Genomic DNA, 18608 nt, shown 5'->3' with positions numbered 1-18608 from the left:
CAGCCTAGCAATAGTTGTAGATCAACAACAACAGCAGTAATGAAATGTTTGCAATACGATTTGTTGTTTGTGTTATTATAAAAATACTATATATTTATAATTCATGTGAGTTTTTCTAGCCTTTATCTTGTTCGTTAAATCTAATAAACTAACCAGGCAACAAACAACATTAGCATTAACCATGCACAGTGGGTTGGAAAGCAAGAAAATTTTACTACTTTAATTGGGTCACTGCTTAGTAAAGAGTATGGCTATTCAATTAAACGAGACTTAGGTTAGGTTGATAGGAAGATGTATATCAAATCTATATCAAATCCGTAGAAATATGTATACCTAGGCCACTATCTGGTCTGTTGGACGCTTCTTAAATTATTGTTGATGATAGTGATAGGAAAATTATTGTTGATGATAGTGATCAATGAACATTTTTTGTCCGATGTTCAGAAACTCAGTTTCCTAAGAATTTTCCAAGCAGTGTTCGACAACTCCCGAGTAACCTGGCAATCAGGTATAACACCACTCCTAAGATATTTGGATTTAAAACCAGACAATGTCAAAGATAGAGCTCCAATGATTCACTGTCCCGTGATTCTGTGTGTCGATTCATACTAACATTATATGTGCTCATTTTGAGCATCGGTGTGGTTCTACCCACTCCAGAAAGAGATCCAGTATTTCACTGCCATCTCCACATGCTCCACAGTTGTGTTCGTAATCCTGGGTGTCCACTCAAAATATGTAAGAGGTCTTCTCCTGCTCAAATTTTTAATTCGTTAGGTTGACTACCTCTCGCCTTCTTCCCTTTAAAGAAAGTGAATTCGTCATGTCGATGACAACAACTCTCAAGTGGCCTGGTACCCATATGGTGCAAAACAAACCTCTGGAAAAGTACAATTCAATATGGTCTTAGATTTAACCTTATCGCCTTAATTGCCGTCTGGAAGTCGGTAAATATGTTAGCCTCTGTTGAGGTCATATTTATTCAAATCCAATTTCCGCATTCCGATTAGTTAGACAGTAGTATATTTCTGTTTCTGGATCTTCAATATAGAACCCCTGGCCTGTTTTTACGCCCAGTTTAAAACCATCCGTGAAGAAACCGATTCATAAATTTACATAATTTTCCGAACTTCAAAACTTTCACCTTGTGATCAGTTCCTATACTTATGCTTAATACTTTGATTAATTGATCAGCCATATTTGACCCCATTTAAAAGCTTTTGTCCAAGCTTCAGAAGAAGTTTTCCGAACTTCAGCCCTCGTCAGGTTGACTCTCTTCCCTTTAAAGCATGTAAATTCGTTATTTTGTTGCCAACAACTTCCGAGTGGCCTGGTACCCATATGATGCAAAGCTTACCTCTATGAGGGTAGAGCTTTAGTTCAATCTAATATGGTCTTATCGCCTTAAGTTCCGTCTGGAAGTCGGTAAATATGTTAACCCCTGTTGAGGTTATATTTATTCAAATCCAATTTCCGCATTCCGATTAGTTGACAGTTGTATAATTCTGTTTCTGGGTCTTCTATATAGAACTCCATGCCAGTTTTGTCGCCCTGTTTAGAGTCATTTGTGAAGAAACGGATTCCTAGATATACATAATTTCCGAACTTCAAAACATCAATTTATATACTTATGCTTAATAGTTTGATTAATTAATAGACATATTTGACTTCAGCCCATATATAAGATCCCATTCATCAAACGACTTTAATGATTTAAAAGCTTTTGTCCAAGCTTCATGAGAAGTTTTCTGAACTTCAAAACTTTTACCTTTTGATCAGTTCCTATACTTACGCAGATCTTCAAGAATTTCTAATACTATCTACAAAGAGAAGTCCCTTAGCATTTTGTCTTCTTTTAAAACTTCCTCTTTGAAGCGATTATAATTTTTCTAGTTTTCACACAATGTTCTTATATCATAATGCTCAGACCTAAGTAAATCGGTTGTAATAGGTGAATCAACCTTCATTACCACACAATCAACCTTGATTACAACAAAATAAGTTCTTTGCTGTATTGGCAAGTCAACTCTTTCAGATGAAATTGTTTCTAGACCTAAATCAAATTGTTTCTAGACCTAAATCAATCGGTTGTAATAAGCGAATTTTTCTATAACCTTGATCACAACAAAACGATTTCTTTGCTGTATTGGCTAGTTAGCTCTCTCTGGATACGGATTTACAAATAGACATTGACATACGAGTATGTATTAGCTATAAATAACTGTAAACTGGGATGAAACGATCTGTACACCGAACAGTTTGGAAGGAAAATAAGCATTAAGATCTGGAGATTATAAATAGATTGTAAGATGAAAAATATTGATACGAGCTTTAAGATCAGAATAGCAGCAAAAAATATTCATAATCTGGGATAAAACGATCTCTACTCTAATAACTTCGGAAAGTAATTGATCAATAACTTCCCTAAAAGTTCTAATAGAGTTTTGAATATACCTATGAAGCCAGAAATTTAAGTTATTCCGAAACATTAATTACGAAACTTCGATTATTAACATCAGCGTTCTATGTCAAAACTGAAGCTCAAGTATTCACATAATTCCAGTGATCTACCTTTACCACATACAGAATATGAATGTTATAGAGAAATTTCGGATCTAAGGTTCTTTCGAATCGAAATAAACAGTTCGCGAATTAACTGCAAAAGCAAATTTTTTTAGAGATATTTTTAAGTGTTTCAAACCCACTGTGCTTAGTTAACAGTAAACATGTTTGTTGTTGTTTGGTTTGCTTCGTGTTGTTGTCGCTTTGTTGTAAATTTATTATTGCATTTGTTATTGTTTTTTGTCATTTGTATTGAATGTAACAACAAAAAGTAGGTAAAATGTGCATAAAAATAACTTGCAAATGACACAAAACATGAAGAAAGACAGTGGAGAGCGGGAGTTACAACAAAAGTTGTTATTTTTTATAAACTAGTTATCGTAATCCTCTATAGAGTAAGAGTTAAGACTGGGAAATAGTGGGTTAAATCGGCCAACATAAATAGACAAAACATAACAGCAAGTCAAGACAAAACTATAACTGTTGGATTTTTGAAATACATACTAGTTTTAAGCCTGATACAAAAACGATGTTAACTAAAAAATAGCAAATTATATAATATTTAAATTATTTATTTATACAAACATTAGATAATAAGCTTATTTACTTATTTTTTTATAATTTTAAAGCAGAAATTAGACAATCAATTTCAGTTTTTAAACATATTTTCTTGTAATAGAGCAATGAACTAAAAATCATAAAATAAAGACAATCTACAATCTGTGGAAAAGAAAATTAAATTAAAATTGTTTACAAAACTACTATAACGCTTTAATTGTGTTTACTATATAAGAAAACTAAACAGTCATAAAATTGAGTTTTTCTTACATATAGCCCTTTAAAATAGAATTTAAGGTCTATGCACTCACTTTAGATATGTATTCAACACTCACTTTTCTTTACTTTATGTAGTAAAATTGAATTTAAGTTCTATTCCAATGTTCAGTTATCTATCTTACACATTTACTACACTTAGTTTAAAGAGTCTATCTAAACAAATAATCTTTTAGTTTGAAAGATATTTGTAATTAAATTACACACATTTTTAGATTTTCAACAATTAAAATGTTTAAGTTGGATGGATGGACGGACGTTTTTTAGAACTGGTGGCATAGCAGCAGAAAAAGATGGAGTGATAACGCACTAGTGTAATGTGGAAGGGGAAACCTTGTCAGTATGTTTGTAATTGGGGGATAATAAGCTAAATTATGGGGAATGCACCGAGAGAAAAGGTTGTAAAATTGTCTAAGTTTCATCTCCTCGTAGTTTAAGTAAGATTGAAAGCCTTAGGATTAATTCGAAAGTTTCGACCCTCTGATTCATAAGTGTATCATCCGATTATCAAAATGAATATTTAGTTTGTTAGTTAGTTAGTTACGACCACCCACTACCACCGACCTTCCAGATTACAACACCAACCACTTGCCTACCGGAAGCCACACAAAGACTGATTCATCTTCAAGAATAGAAGCTAGAAAACAAGTTAGAAACAGTTCAGCTAGTTCCCGCATGTATGCGTTGAAATTTGAGATCAACTTCAGGTTAAAATAAGTTTGCATAATACCAATATATAACGATCATTCATCAAGAAATCAAATGATTCTCTTCTTGAAGCAGAGAAACATTACATGTAGTTTCTACAGTGATGGAGCCATTGTGAATATCTCAAGCGAAGCCAAAACACTGGATATACACCGCGGCCATAAACCCTATTTTGACCTACGGAGCTCTTGTTTGGTGGAGAGCGGTGGATTCCAAGACTTACCTCTCTATTCTAAACAAGTTACAAAGTTTAGCATATCTTACAATCTCTGGCTGTTTGAGCTCCACCCCTCAGGCTAATCTAGAGACGATGCTAAACATAACTCCCCTTGATATATACGTATATCAAATACATTTCTGCTAAATCTGCTCTATGACTTAAACAGTCGAACGGACTGAAGCACGACCGCATTGGTCATGGCACCATCCAACAAAAGATAGGCAGGCTAATCATGGGGCAGTAAACAGACTACATTCTATCTACACTGAATATTAATAGATCATTCAAGCCCAGAATACCGACAATGGATGATTGGGCCGTGAACACTGTCCTAAGGGACGACTCAATCTATACTGATGGAAAGGGGCACGGGATTGGAAATCTCATCCGAAAAACTAAATGTTCTACTGCCTCTTCACACCTGCACGGTCCTTCAGGCAGAGATATATGCCATCTATACAGCCGTGAGAAGAATCCGGGAACTAAATCTCGAAAATTCGACTATACATATGTATATACTTCAACAGCCTTGCATCAATCAAGGCTAATAACTCCAATGTTATTAAGTCGAAATGTCTTCTCATCACGTTGAGTTTATATTGGTTCCATGACATGAGGGCATCCGGGGAAATTAAATATCTGATGAATGCGCAACCAAAGGGTCGTCCCTAGACTTAACCCTTGCGCAAAAGGATATTCACACTCCCCTGGCGACCCTATCAAAATTGATAGACGAATGGGCTTTGAGTGAGACGGAACTCAGGTGGTCAAATATCATGCTTCTAATAAAACATGATCGGTTTTATTAGAAGCACCGGCCGGTTTTCACGGAGACCGAACGAACCAAGTAGTCAACAAAATTAGGGAGGGAAACCATTATCTCAATATTAGGGAATGGTAATTCTAAGGGTATCCCAATGGGCCACAAAGCCTCCGAGTGAACTCGCTTGATAGCGAGCAACCCACGTAACCTAACCTTCTACAATGTATATTACGATGTTCCAAATTCTAGACACCCACAGTTTAGAATAAGCTTTAATAGCACCGAGAAATTATGGTCATTAGGTTAGGTCATTAGGAAATCAAAAGATCTTCTCGGCTTACTAGATTTCCTAGTTTGAGTAGATTCATGGCGACATTCCTCATGAAAGCACAGCTAAATTTCAATTTCGTTGCATTGAAGAGAAAGATCGATTATACTCAAGCTGGGTCCATTATATTAGCATTGTGCGATCAGCATTGTTGAACTAATCTTGGTATTGCATACATATCAGTCGATTTCCTTGCTCTGGAAGCGAAAGTATGTTTTAAGTAGTGCTCTACAACCTTTTTGAGTTTCTTGAGTATGGAAATATTGGAACTATCTCTTTAAGCATTTTCTCGGCTTACACTCCGATCGTGTAGAATATAAATCTGTCATACTTTCCATTCTTTTTAAAAGAGACAAATTGAAATATCTTTCATCTTTTTTGGATCATCTATCCTTGGGATTAAAGGCGATTGCTCTCGAACAATGATCTGCATTTTTAAACTAATCTTGGTGATGTACAGATACCTGTCGATTTTCTTGCCCTGAAAGCGAAAGTATGCTTTAACTAGTGTTCCACAATCTGTTTGGGCTTCTTGAGCAGGAAAACCTAGGAACTATCTTTTTAAGCATTAACTCGGTTTACGCCGATCGTGTAGAATAAAGTCACTAATCTGTCATACTGTCCATTCTTTCTAAAAGAGATAAATTGAAATATCTTTTATCTATTTTGGATCATCTATCCTTGGGAATAAGGGCGATTTCTATCGAGCAATTTTGGCTTCTTTAATACAATAATATCAAAAATATTTTCCCCAAAATTTTCTCTATATGCATTTAATCTTCAAAATCTTTCCCTTTTTAACCAAACAGCATGTTATTAATTGCACTTTGAACTAAAATGGAAGAATATAAAGATAGAAAGACATCGACAACAAATAACCCAAGTAGATATTTTCAGCATCTAATGAGATACTTGAAATATAACATTAATGCTTCCTTACGGAAATAAATTTTCTATTTTCATTCTTTTCTATTATTTCTTCTTCCTAAACCTAAACAATAGCTATCGCTGCCCAAAAATATAAACGCCATCTAGAAGCATATAACACATTCTTATTTCTTTAGGTGGTAAAAACTAAAAATACTTTAAGCACGGGGAATATACGATAAATTAAAGTAGAAAAGAAACAAAAAAACCATCTGGTATGAGACGAGACATTGATTAGATTGAAATGCAAGCGTGTTATTTGTCACAAAGTGGAAATGTACGTGTTTTGTTTTCTGTTTAAAATTTCTAGCCAATGACTAGGATGCAGGGTAAACACTATGAGTTATTTGAATAGGATTCTTAATGTCAGATAGAGATAACTAACTTAAAATTGATTATATATAATTCAAATTAAATCACTTTTAGTCAAGAATGGCCTTATGATCCTACCAGTATTTAAAGTTCTTTTTGGTCCCAAAAAGGTCCAGAAAATTCTCGAACCGGTGATCGGTTCCACTTTTCTAGCATTATTATAGATTGAGATCAAGTTGCTCAGGTATGATCAATTACAAAACCAGAGATCGCTTTCGTTAATTTAATCTTTAGCATAGATTTGGATCACATAATTCTATAGTAAACACTTCGCATATAAACCAAGATATCACGCCAGTTATAACAAATTTCCGAATAAAAATAAGTTTTAATTTTCCTACCTTCAGTGTAGCATGTGATCACGTCATTTTGCAGATTGAAGAAAGAGATTCTGATATTCTGGAAGACAGAACATATATTCGTTAAAATCTTTTTAGCATCAGTTTAGACAGAGATCTCATCATTTCGGAGGTCAAAAATTTATAGCTCATTCATCTCTTTACTTTAGCAGATGGAAAGAGCAGAAACTGAGAGTTTTCCTAAACACCTGCTCATTCTCGCACATTCAGCTCTCTCAGATAGATATCAAATATTTAATTAAGATATTAGAAAAACTTCCCAATCGATTATTAGATAGAAGCCATGAGATCAAGTTTAGCCGATTAAGATCGATTTATTTTAAATTGCAGAATTTTCCTCACATTTATCTCTCGAATCTAAATTAGAAGTCATAAGATCAAGTTCTTCAGAGAAAATTTAATTAATTTCTAGAAATATTTAGGTTAAACTGATCAGATATAGATGACACATCATTCTAGATCTCAAAATTTGCAGTTCATTTTACTTTTCATTCTTCATGAGATCAACTGTGTTTCTAGAGTCAGTTTAAATGGATCACGTCCTTCTGGAGTAGAATCTTTGCAGACTATTCATTTTTCTATTCTCAGATGGAAATTAAGAAATATTGATGGGAAAAGGTCTCGTCTCAGAGCTAGATTGAGAAACAAAGTTGATCAGATATACTTGCCTATTAAATATTAGATAGAAACTAAGAGAACACGGCATCAATGTTGTTTGAGGTCAAATCATTCAGGGTCACGAAATCTTCTGTAAAACGTTCTCTTTACTATACGAAAGAATTCAGTAGATCAAGTTCATCATAGAAAACTCTTGAGTCACTGGTAATTTTCGGTGAGGAGGACATATTTTCTTGTCCACTGATTATTCATATTTAGAGAGATAATAGAAAATCAAGATCAGAGAGAGTTCCTGATACATTCTTTGTTTATTCATCTTTCTATTCTCAGATGAAGTTAAGAAATCATGATTTAGACTTAGAGAAACCGATAAACAAGGATGTGAAGTTCCTTAGAGTTACTTCCCTATTCAATATTAGATAGAAACTAAGAACACGACCTCAATGTTGTTTGAGATCAACTCATTCTGAATCACGGGTTCTTCTGTACAATTTGCTCTTTACTCTAAGAAAGAAATCATGAGATCAAGTTCATCATAGAAAATTCATGAGTCACTGATTTCCGTCAGGAGGACATACTTAATATGTTGTCCACTGATAATTCATCTTTAGAGAGATAATAGGAGATCTAGATCAGAGAGAGTTCCCGATGCACTCGTTGTTCAAAACAAAATTATTTAATTCGTCGTAGAGAATTCCCGATTACATGACTCGTTTTAGTTGTTTATTGTCATTGCGCAAATCTTTGTAGACTATTCATCTTTCTATTCTCAGATAAAGTTAAGAAATGTTATTTGAGATTAAATCATTCTGGATCACGGAATCTTCTGTAAAATTTTCGTTTTACTCTAGGAAAGAAATCATGAGATCAAGTTCATCATAGAAAACTCATGAGTCACTGCTAATTTTCGGTCAGGAGGACATAATATGTTATCCACAGATAATAGGAAATCAAGATCAGAGAGAGTTCTTGGTACATTCTTTGTTCAAAACAAAATTATTTAATTCATCGAAGAGAATTCTTAAGTACTCAAATCTTTGTAGACTATTCATCTTTCTTTTCTCAGATGAAGTTAAGAAATCATGATTCAGTTTTAGAGAGACTGGGAAACAAAGATGTGAAGTTCTTTAGGGTTACTTCCCTATTCAATATTAGATAGAAACTAAGAGATCACGGGCTCAATGTTGTTTGAGATCAACTCATTCTGAATCACGGGTTCTTCTGTACAATTTGTTCTTTACTCTGAGAGCATAATATGTTGTCCACTGATTTTTCTACTTTTAGAGAGATAATATTGGATCTCAGATCAGATACAGTTTTCGATACATTCTTTGTTGAAATTTGCATCAAAATTTATCTTTCCATTTTCAAATAGAAACCATGAGATCATGTTAATATTCCGAGCAAATGCTCATTTTCGTCATTCTAGAATCCGTTCAGATTGATATAATTGAGAGAAATAAAGAGGTGAAGTTCATATGAGAAAATTCCCGAATATATGCTAGTTTCGGACTGCTAATTGAGTCACTGGTTGTTTCCATCATTCCAGCCAGATTTTCTATTAACGATCGTTATAGGTTCTATGCTAAACCGTTGCATCAAGAATAGTTTACTCTTTTTAGAATAAAATCGTGACTCATAATATTTAGGACCTAAACTCTGGTCATTACATTACCCATTACTTGGTAATGAAGTGATATAAATTCTTAAAATTTCCTTACCCAAATAATGCAGAGTGTACATATCTAATAAATACAATTTATTGTCTAATGTTATTCTATTTTAGATAATCTCTTGCTATCTTTAGTTACTGCACTCAAAGAAACACACAGAGAGAGAAAGAGAGATAGAGCAGAAAAGGGATTACCTTAAGTAAAACTACAACGACAAATATGCAACATGTAGCAACTACATGCATATAGAACATATTCTTAAATTGGGTGGTTGCAGTACTTGGTGTATTAAAAGTTCCATACATTCCCTCCGTATATATCTGTTTTAATATGTTTTTGTTGTTGTTGCCTTCGTATTTTATGCCTTATTCGTCTACATATTACAACAATATTCATTAGGTTCATTATTTTTTACTTTTTTCCCTGTTGTTGCCATAAATATTTACTATAGATTTTTGTTGTCGTTGTTGTTATTGCTGTTGTGATGTATTAGTTTAGGCCTGTAAAATATCTTTAATATTTATTAGAAATATGTTTGTTTTTCTTAGGTTTCTTCTATTCCAAATGTTTGTGTTTTTCTGTTTAAACACTGGGTGCCTTAACCATTATCAGTATAATATGTTGTACCCTTGAATTTTTCCCCTAAGATTTATTCTATCCGTTTTTCCTCTATCCCGCTTTCAATAGCTTTTCAATTTTTATATGAAATTTTTTTGGTTTTTGACAAGAACCAGATATTTTATTTGTTGTGTTTTTTTTACTTTCAACAACAACATGTTTTCCTGTCTTTGATTTGTTTGTGGCAACCAAACTAAATCTAATATTTAGTTTCTTTTAACAATATTGACTGACATGCCTGCATTTGTTTAGATGTGTTAGTGTTTGCTGCCTGACAGCCTGGTTGCAGTTCGTTTAGCAGGCCAAAGTGTTTAAGAAATAGAAGATGAAAAAAAAAGGAAAAACACGAAAATCTTGTATCAGATGCCTGCCTGGCAGACTGCCCTTCAAAAATATGAGGGTGCTTGCTTTAGATTTTAGTTGCACGTTGTCGGTCTACGTGTACACACATGGTGTTTCCATCTGGAAATAGAGAGAAACGTTCAATAGAAAAGAATTTAAATTAATAATAAGTGTTTTTGATTTATTATTATTTTTTTTTGTTCACGAGTGTATTTTTTAAATTTCTTAATTTAAAATGGTTGCCGGTAAATTGCAAAATAATCCATTAAAATTATCTTTTACGGTAAGATCGTTTTTGGCTAGTATTTCAAAAAAGTGTTCTTGAATGTGTGGTAAAAAAATCAAGTGAAAGTTACGAAAAAATGTTGTTTTATTGGATTATCGGATTAATACTCTAACTATATGGATAATTTTCCTCGATCACCAAATTATTCTATCAGCTCTCATTTAAAGTACGAATTATAACTTTTGCGATCGCTAAAATATCATTACCGGAATGAAACTAGTTGTTCTTTAGACCTGGATTAGGTTAGGATGAGCAGCTTATCAACGTGTTTACATCATTGAAGACCCAATATCATCTTATAATTTTCCTCGATCACCAAATTATTCTATCAGCTCTCATTTAAAGTACGAATTATAACTTTTGCGATCGCTAAAATATCATTACCGGAATGAAACTAGTTGTTCTTTAGACCTGGATTAGGTTAGGATGAGCAGCTTATCAACGTGTTTACATCATTGAAGACCCAATATCATCTTATAATTTTCCTCGATCACCAAATTATTCTATCAGCTCTCATTTAAAGTACGAATTATAACTTTTGCGATCGCTAAAATATCATTACCGGAATGAAACTAGTTGTTCTTTAGACCTGGATTAGGTTAGGATGAGCAGCTTATCAACGTGTTTACATCATTGAAGACCCAATATCATGTTGATCCCTTTTTGATACCTGTAAAAAGAGAGAGTTAGTATATTAATACATTTTGACCTAATTCCTATGGATCCCATCCAAACCAGTCAGGCTCGCGAATGAAGGAATTTATATTTCGGTTGTTCATATCAGAAGAATTCGTTAAATCTCGCAAGGAGTGGCATCATAACAGCTTCAGCAGGGATCATTTCTAAGGAGATTCAATCGAGTGGGCCATTCTACGCAAATTGAATGATGATGAATTCGATGAATTCGTTAAATCGTATAGGGAGTGGCTACTTAGAGAGCTAATCCTGTGTTCTGTCAGGTCCGGTCAGTGACAGGGACTATAGATGATGTTCTCTTCTTCCTTTTCATCATGACAGCTTCAGCAGAGATCGTTTCTAAGGAGAATCAATTGAGTGTGATCGAGTGGGCTTTGGTCCGTAAAAAATTGATCAATAACCAAAAGAAATTCAAGCAAAAATGTAATCAGACAGGTCCGTTCTTCATCTCGGATGAATTCGTTAAATCATACAGGGAGTGACTACTTAGAGAGCTAAACCTGTGTATTGTGCCAGAGCCGGTCAGTTACAGGGACTATGGATGATGTTCTCTTCTTTCTTTTCGTCATGACAGTTTCAGCAGAGATCGTTTCAAACGAGTGTGATCGAGTGGGCTTTGGTCCGTAAAAGATTGATCAATTACCAAAAGAAATTCAAGCAAAAATTTAATCAGACATGTCCGTTCTTCACCTCGGATGAAATCGTTAAATCGTACAGGGAGTGGCTACTTAGAGAGCTAAACCTGTATTGTGCCAGAGCCGGTCAGTTACAGGGACTATGGATGATGTTCTCTTCTTTCTTTTCGTCATGACAGTTTCAACAGAGATCGTTTCTAGAGACATTCAAACGAGTGTGATCGAGTGGGCTTTTGTCCGTAAAAGATTGATCAATTACCAAAAGAAATTCAAGCAAAAATGTAATCAGACAGGTCCATTCTTCACCTCAGATGAATTCGTACAGGGAGTGGCTACTTAAAGAGCTAAACCTGTGTTCTGCCAGAGCCGGTCAGTGGCAGGGACTATAGATGATGTTCTCTTCTTCCTTTTCGTAATGAAGCCTTATATCTTCTCTCTTACTAATTAGGTTTCAGGCTATTCTGTGGAATTGGTCAGTTAAGGACTAATGCATTGTTGAAAGGATTATGTATGATACACTATCGGTCCTGTAGTGCTTTTCTTTAGCACAGTCTCTAGTGGGAATCGAACCCACGACCTCCGGACTAATATACTAGAACACTATCAACAAGCTTATGGAGACATCTAACTATTTTCAATAGGATTTGCATTAAAAAAGTGGATACTATCTTTGGTGGAGTTATTTTAAAAAGTGCGATCTTATTTCTTTCTTAAAATGGCACTTGGACTTTGTGAAATCGACAGATTGGTTGGTAGGCCTTAATTTTTGGTTTTGATCTGGTCCATGAGAGATTTGTTTTGATTGCAACAGTTACATTGTTGTTGCAATCTCTTCCCAGAGGAGAAAGTTTGTCTTAAAAATCTTAAGTATTGGTAAAAACATAAGCAGGTTGTTTGAAGGAGGGACTGTGGTTAGACAATTTCAATCAAATCATTTGAAAAACATAATTTAATTGTCAAATTATCTCAAAAATTGCCCTCTTTAGGAAATTTTTATGCAAAATTGTTTATAAAACCACAAACTTTTGCAAAAATTTTTTAAAATTTATAATTTTCACTTTAAAACATTAGATATTTTAAGTAAATTAACATGAAAATGCTTGATTTTAAACAAAATCCATTTAAAATGAAAATAAATCATCCCATGACGGGTGACACAAGATCTGGAAGAAGTTGCTTTCGGGCTCGTCTAGTATTTCGTTGGAAAACATGGGTATAATTTGCAACAAAAATATTCTAACTTTTTCAACTTATGTCAATAACTATATTAAACATATATCCCTTTTTTCAATCTTCTCTTAAACCAGGCCGAGCTTGCTGATGTCTTACGTAAACGGCGAAATCGTCCAGATGCCTCAGATGAAGATTTGGGTTTACCACGCAGTCCAGCTTCACCACAAAGACGTGCGGTCAACTCACAGCAACACGCCAATGCCGGAGCTTCAGCTTCAGCCAGCAACAAATCGATTATGGGTGAAAAACATAGTGAAGTATCCTCCCTGAGTTTATTGAGCATGAATAGTAATGAGGGTGAGGATTTGTTGCTTAATAGCACAACAATAACAAATAACACTTCGTCAACAACAACAACAGAGGTTGTTCAAGAACGTAGCACAGCAAGCAGATACTCACGATCATCGACTATGTCGAGCATATCAATGTCATCGGATATTTTAAGGCATCGTGATTCGTCATTTAACGATACTAAAGATGAGGTAGATTTGTTTTCATCCGATTGGCAACGACTATCACATTCAGCGGCCAAACATAAAATGGCCATAAGGCCGACCAAGAAAAAGGGTGGACCTAGTCGGCAACATAGAAGGACATTGGAGGTAGGGTTCTATCTTAATAAAAATACTAATAAAATGCTAATTATATAAATTTTTGAAACATTATTTAACAGACTTCCATACCCGAGGCCAATGAAGATTTGAATAAGTTTGTTAATAAACAAATATTGGATGTTAAAGGTAAAGTAGACTTGGACAGTTACCAGGAGAAATATATTAACGTTTCTCCTTATTTTACAACAGATTTGGATACCAAAGCTAAAACTCGTTCTCTCCCACCGGGCGTCAATGCTGCTAAACTTATGGAAGAAACAACAACAACACCACACACTGCCAACAAGGAGTCCATAATGAAAACCACGAAAATCACCAACTCGAGTAGCACTCAATCAACGAACTCTACGAATAATTCGACAACAACAACTACTAGCACTACTAATATATTTGGCTTGCGTAATTTAACCGCCAAAGCCAGCGCCATGTTTGAATCCAAAGATTCTCTACAAACCGAGGAGATCATTAAGAAAACCGAAGTCTCTAAGAAAACTGAAGTCGTGGATAAAACTTCCCAACCCATGGAGACCACCGAAACTGGTTTTCTACGGCGTTTAATGCATCGCAATTCAAAACGTTCTATAGCCAAGGCTAATGCAGAAGAGGGCGATCAAGATGAACTTGATAAGAAACAAAATGAACCAAAGAAAATACAAATGTCTGTAACGAATAATACGGTCACTAGCTCTAATTTTGTGGAGAAGAGCACAAGTGAATTTGTAACTTACGAAAGTACAGTAGAAGAGAAACGCAAAGAGATTAAAAGAGAAATTTATCAAGAAGGTAAAATCATGGGTCTATCAGCAGTTACAAATAACTTTGCTTTACCAGCTAAGGATGAACGCAGAGTAGAGGATAAGTCACCCTCTAAACCCAAATCAGGACCAGCTGCTCGTCAACGTTATTTGCCGCAGAATATCAGCAATGAGGATTTGGTAAAGATAAGCGAAGAAAAATCGGTTGCTAAGGAATCTATACTCTCTAAATCCTTAAACAATGAAACTTTCCAATCCACCTCTTTAATACGAGAGATTACCAAGCAGCAATCCAGCATGAATACTTCTCCGACTAAGAATGATCATCATTACGAAAAGAAACCCAAAATTGTGGGTCTCTCAGCTTTCCAGCAAAAAGTTTCACGCTCTAATGATTCATTTGCCCGTTCTTCTTCCAACACTTCTATGGTATCCTTGGATAAGTCAGATGATGAAATAACCTCCAACAAACGCTTGCAGACTTACGAACAGAAACAACGCAAATCGGTGGAAAAGTCCCGGAGTTTTAGGGCCTATGGTGAGCAAAAGGAGGATATCTGCTCTAGCACGGTACACAATAATATGCCCAGTTTACCCGACTTAAGTCTAAACTTAAGAGTTCCCTATTATAAGGATTTTATAGTAAACGAAAAGGAATATTCCTCTCCCTCACCACCAGAGTTATTGGATGAAAAACACACTTCTTTGGGTTTTGAAATTAACGATAATAAATTAGTGAAACCGGAAAGAGAAAGCCGAAAGTCTTTCAGTAACTATGATAAAAATATAATCATGACTACCAGTTCTACTGGTTTAGGAGCCAGCAAAACTACACCCACCAAGCTATTGACCCCAGCGGCTGTAGTAGCACCCTTTAACAACTCCACAACAAACTCATGCAATAAAAATATTTCGGAAATAGAGAATAATATTGATTTGATTGTCAAGTCTCCCTTTGTAAGTGTTATAAGAAAATCCATTAATTTAACCGAGGAACAGGCGGATGAGGTGACAAAAGTAACAGCTCCAGCAACTTTCAGCACTGAAAAGGTTAGACCTACGGTGTTGTCTTTGAAAAAAGAAAAATCCCTGAGCGAGGACAATGTTTTAAGTTCTCCCAGCACAGCTTCGGTAACACTGAGAGATAAAGCAGCAGTGAAAACAAATACTCAATACTCCAGCAGCAGTATAGAAACTTCAACAAGAGAAATTGAACGTAAATCAGCACCAGCTGTTAATAATAAAACCACCAATGGTTTTAGATGTAACTCCACCCGAAGATCTTCTAGTGTAATGGAATCGTCAGAGATTAAGCAGCGTTCTACAGTACCCGAATTTATGAAAATACAATTGAATCGTGTAGATCCTACTAGAACTTCCAAGACACATGTAGTTTTAGCTAAAAATATTAAGGAAACCCCCATGGCTGTCTCACGGGAAACATCACCCGAAAAGAATGTTAACAGTAGCAGTATGGATGATTTAAGCTTTAGACGTTTAAGCAGTGAGAGTGTAGATATTAATGAAAGATCTTCTCCGGAAACGGAGAAAAGATTTTCGGGTCTTTATCATGAAGCTATTAATAAACAAGCTAAAATATGTACAGGACTACCGCCTAAAAGTCCCATTAAGAAATTACCCACCACACCAACAACACCACCCACTCCCACCATCAATGAGAGAGAACATTTTAAGATGCCGGCAGAAACATTGGAAAATAACAATAACACAACAGGCTCTAACACTAACTCTTTATCTTTGCAAGAGCGTAGACGTCTCTTTATGAGTGAAGAGAGGAATAAAGTGGAAAAGAAAATGGAGGAAATTAGATTTGAACGCAAAAAATCTCTTAGTGAAGAGGTAAGCAAAAAAGCTGCTTCCTTGAAAAGTGATAGTGAACAAAAGGAAGTGATTAATAAGGATCTGTCGCCGGTAGATAGTTCAGTTATTTTACGCAAAAAATCCTTTGCTTCCTCACAACATTCTCTCAATGGCAATTCGTTAAATGGTGGTGGTAGCAGCAGTACTAGTAGCAATTGCTCTAACAAAGATGATGCTACACCCGAACTAATGAAAGTATTTGCCCGCAGATCTTTGAAAATAAAAGATGAAGATCTAGACAAAATGCTTAATACGAATAATGTTAATAGTAATTTATCGGCACCTCAAACTTTAAAGAAATTCAATACACCCTGCTCGAATCCTAGTGTAGACAGTGATAAAGAAAATCAATCGGCCAGTGATGAGAAATTAGATAAATTACCCAAACTGGAGGCGAAAACACACAGTACACAAACTAACTTAAATGGCACGGTGGTCAGCAATAATAACAACAATAATCGCAATTCTTTGGCAGATTTTCGTTTAGGAGGCGTTAAGTTAACACACTCGGCCTTGTCCATGAATAACAATAATAGCAGTAATAATAATGCCAACAGCAATGGCGATTCAGCAACTTTAGCTAATAACAAAAGCTTTTTGCCACCCATTAAAATAGTGGGCGGCTTTAGAGCCATATCCATAGAGCGTAATAACAATCATAATAATGTTTTATCACCTACCAAAGCGGCCTCCACCTTGGAAAGAGCCACCATTAAGCTGGGTGATCTAAGTTCGTCCTCTAGCACAGATGGCCCTTTAAATATAAATAAAACCATTGAAAGATCAGCCACCATGGGCGAATTTAAAGGCATACACCAGAGAAGAGCCGAATGGGAGCAAAGAGCCAAGGAAGCTTTGAAATAAGAAACAAAGCTTTAAAGCTTTTAAAACCGCTTTGCAAAATAGAGGCTTTAAAATTGATCTTGCTAATAAAAAAGAGAGAAAAACACAAAAGAGAGATAGTTTTTAGTAAAAAAAAGCTTAAACAAAAACTTTTATATGCCTTCCTTAAAACCTACAAAGAGCTTCTCTTCTCTTGACAAGAAAAAGAGCATTTATTTAAAAAATTTTCTTCTAAGCGAAAATGTTTATTATAATTCTGAGACTATTTTAAATAGATTTAAAATATTTTTGAGATTTTTGTTTAACATTTTTCGTGAATCTTTTGTAATTTTTTATTCTTTTTTTGCGAAAAACAAAACAAAAAACCTTTACCTTAAGCTATAAGACTTTAATGTTAAATTATAAAAATGTTTATTAAAACAACAATAACAAAAATATTTAAAAAAGATACTAAAACTTGTGTAAATATTAAAACCACAAAAACAAATCAATCAATAATAAATTTAAGAGTGTAAGATCAGTAAACTAAGAGATTCAAAAGAGAAATAATAGCTAAGAGTATGTATGGCAATATAAAAAGCTTTTTTTAGAAAAGCTTTTAGAATGTTTAACAAAAAAGTTTCTTTTAAAAGCTTCTTTAAGGGGAACATTTTTGGCAAGAGTTTTGTTTAAGAAAACATTTAAGAGAATTTAAAAGAGTAAAAGCTTTTAGAACTTTTAAGTTTTAAATAAAAACAATTAGAAATTTTTTAAATATTAATTTTTAATTAATTTTATTTAAATTTCCTTTAAAGAAAAAAACTAAAAACGAATTTTATTTAAACAAATTAAACATTTTCGAAAATATTTTATTTAGATTTCTTTAAAATTAAACAAAATTAATTTAAATGAAATTTTATTCATTCATTTCATGACAAAACAGAAAAAAAATTAAAACTTTAAAAAGTTTTCTTTAAAGCTCTCAGTTAAAGTTTAATTTCAAAATTTTGCCTCTAGTTACAGCATAAACGCCTATTTTTTTCCAAAAAGAAGTTTGAAATTAATATTTTCAAATCCATAACATTAAAAAAAAAAAAACAGTGACTAACTTTAGAAAAAAATCCCTTAAATTTTTAAAATTTATATTTTTCACTCAATTACAAAACGATAAATCCCAAAAATCCCTTAACATTTAAAAAAAATAAATTAAATAATTTTAACATTAAGTAAAACTATTAAAAAAAGCTTTAAGCATGTTCTAAATAAATAATTAAAATTAAAAAAAAAATTTAATAAAATTTATTCTTTGATAATAAAATTATTGTAATTTTTATATTTTAATTTAAAAATATAAATATTTTA

The 18608-nt window shown here is 34.0% G+C and overlaps 1 protein-coding gene across 2 annotated transcripts in view; it reads left to right on the top strand.

Annotated features, from left to right (window-relative positions):
* The window catches only part of LOC119605737 (putative uncharacterized protein DDB_G0277255), a 220936-nt gene extending 202871 nt beyond the window's left edge, over window positions 1-18065 (top strand). For both annotated transcript variants that reach the window (XM_037959014.1, XM_037959015.1), the window contains 3 exons: window positions 13249-13776; window positions 13848-13914; window positions 13978-18065. In XM_037959014.1, coding sequence (XP_037814942.1) covers window positions 13249-13776; window positions 13848-13914; window positions 13978-17288 — 3906 coding nt within the window. In that variant the 3' untranslated portion in view covers window positions 17289-18065. The remainder of the gene's footprint in view (window positions 1-13248; window positions 13777-13847; window positions 13915-13977) is intronic.
* The last annotated feature ends 543 nt before the right edge of the window (window positions 18066-18608 follow it).

Source organism: Lucilia sericata, unplaced genomic scaffold (genome assembly GCF_015586225.1).
Source record: "Lucilia sericata isolate MDLA Ls3-8-SP2 unplaced genomic scaffold, ASM1558622v1 Contig000514F_arrow, whole genome shotgun sequence".
Classification (NCBI taxonomy): domain Eukaryota; kingdom Metazoa; phylum Arthropoda; class Insecta; order Diptera; family Calliphoridae; genus Lucilia; species Lucilia sericata.
Note: the sequence above shows the minus strand (reverse complement) of the source record. Positions and strands in the feature narration are given on the sequence as shown.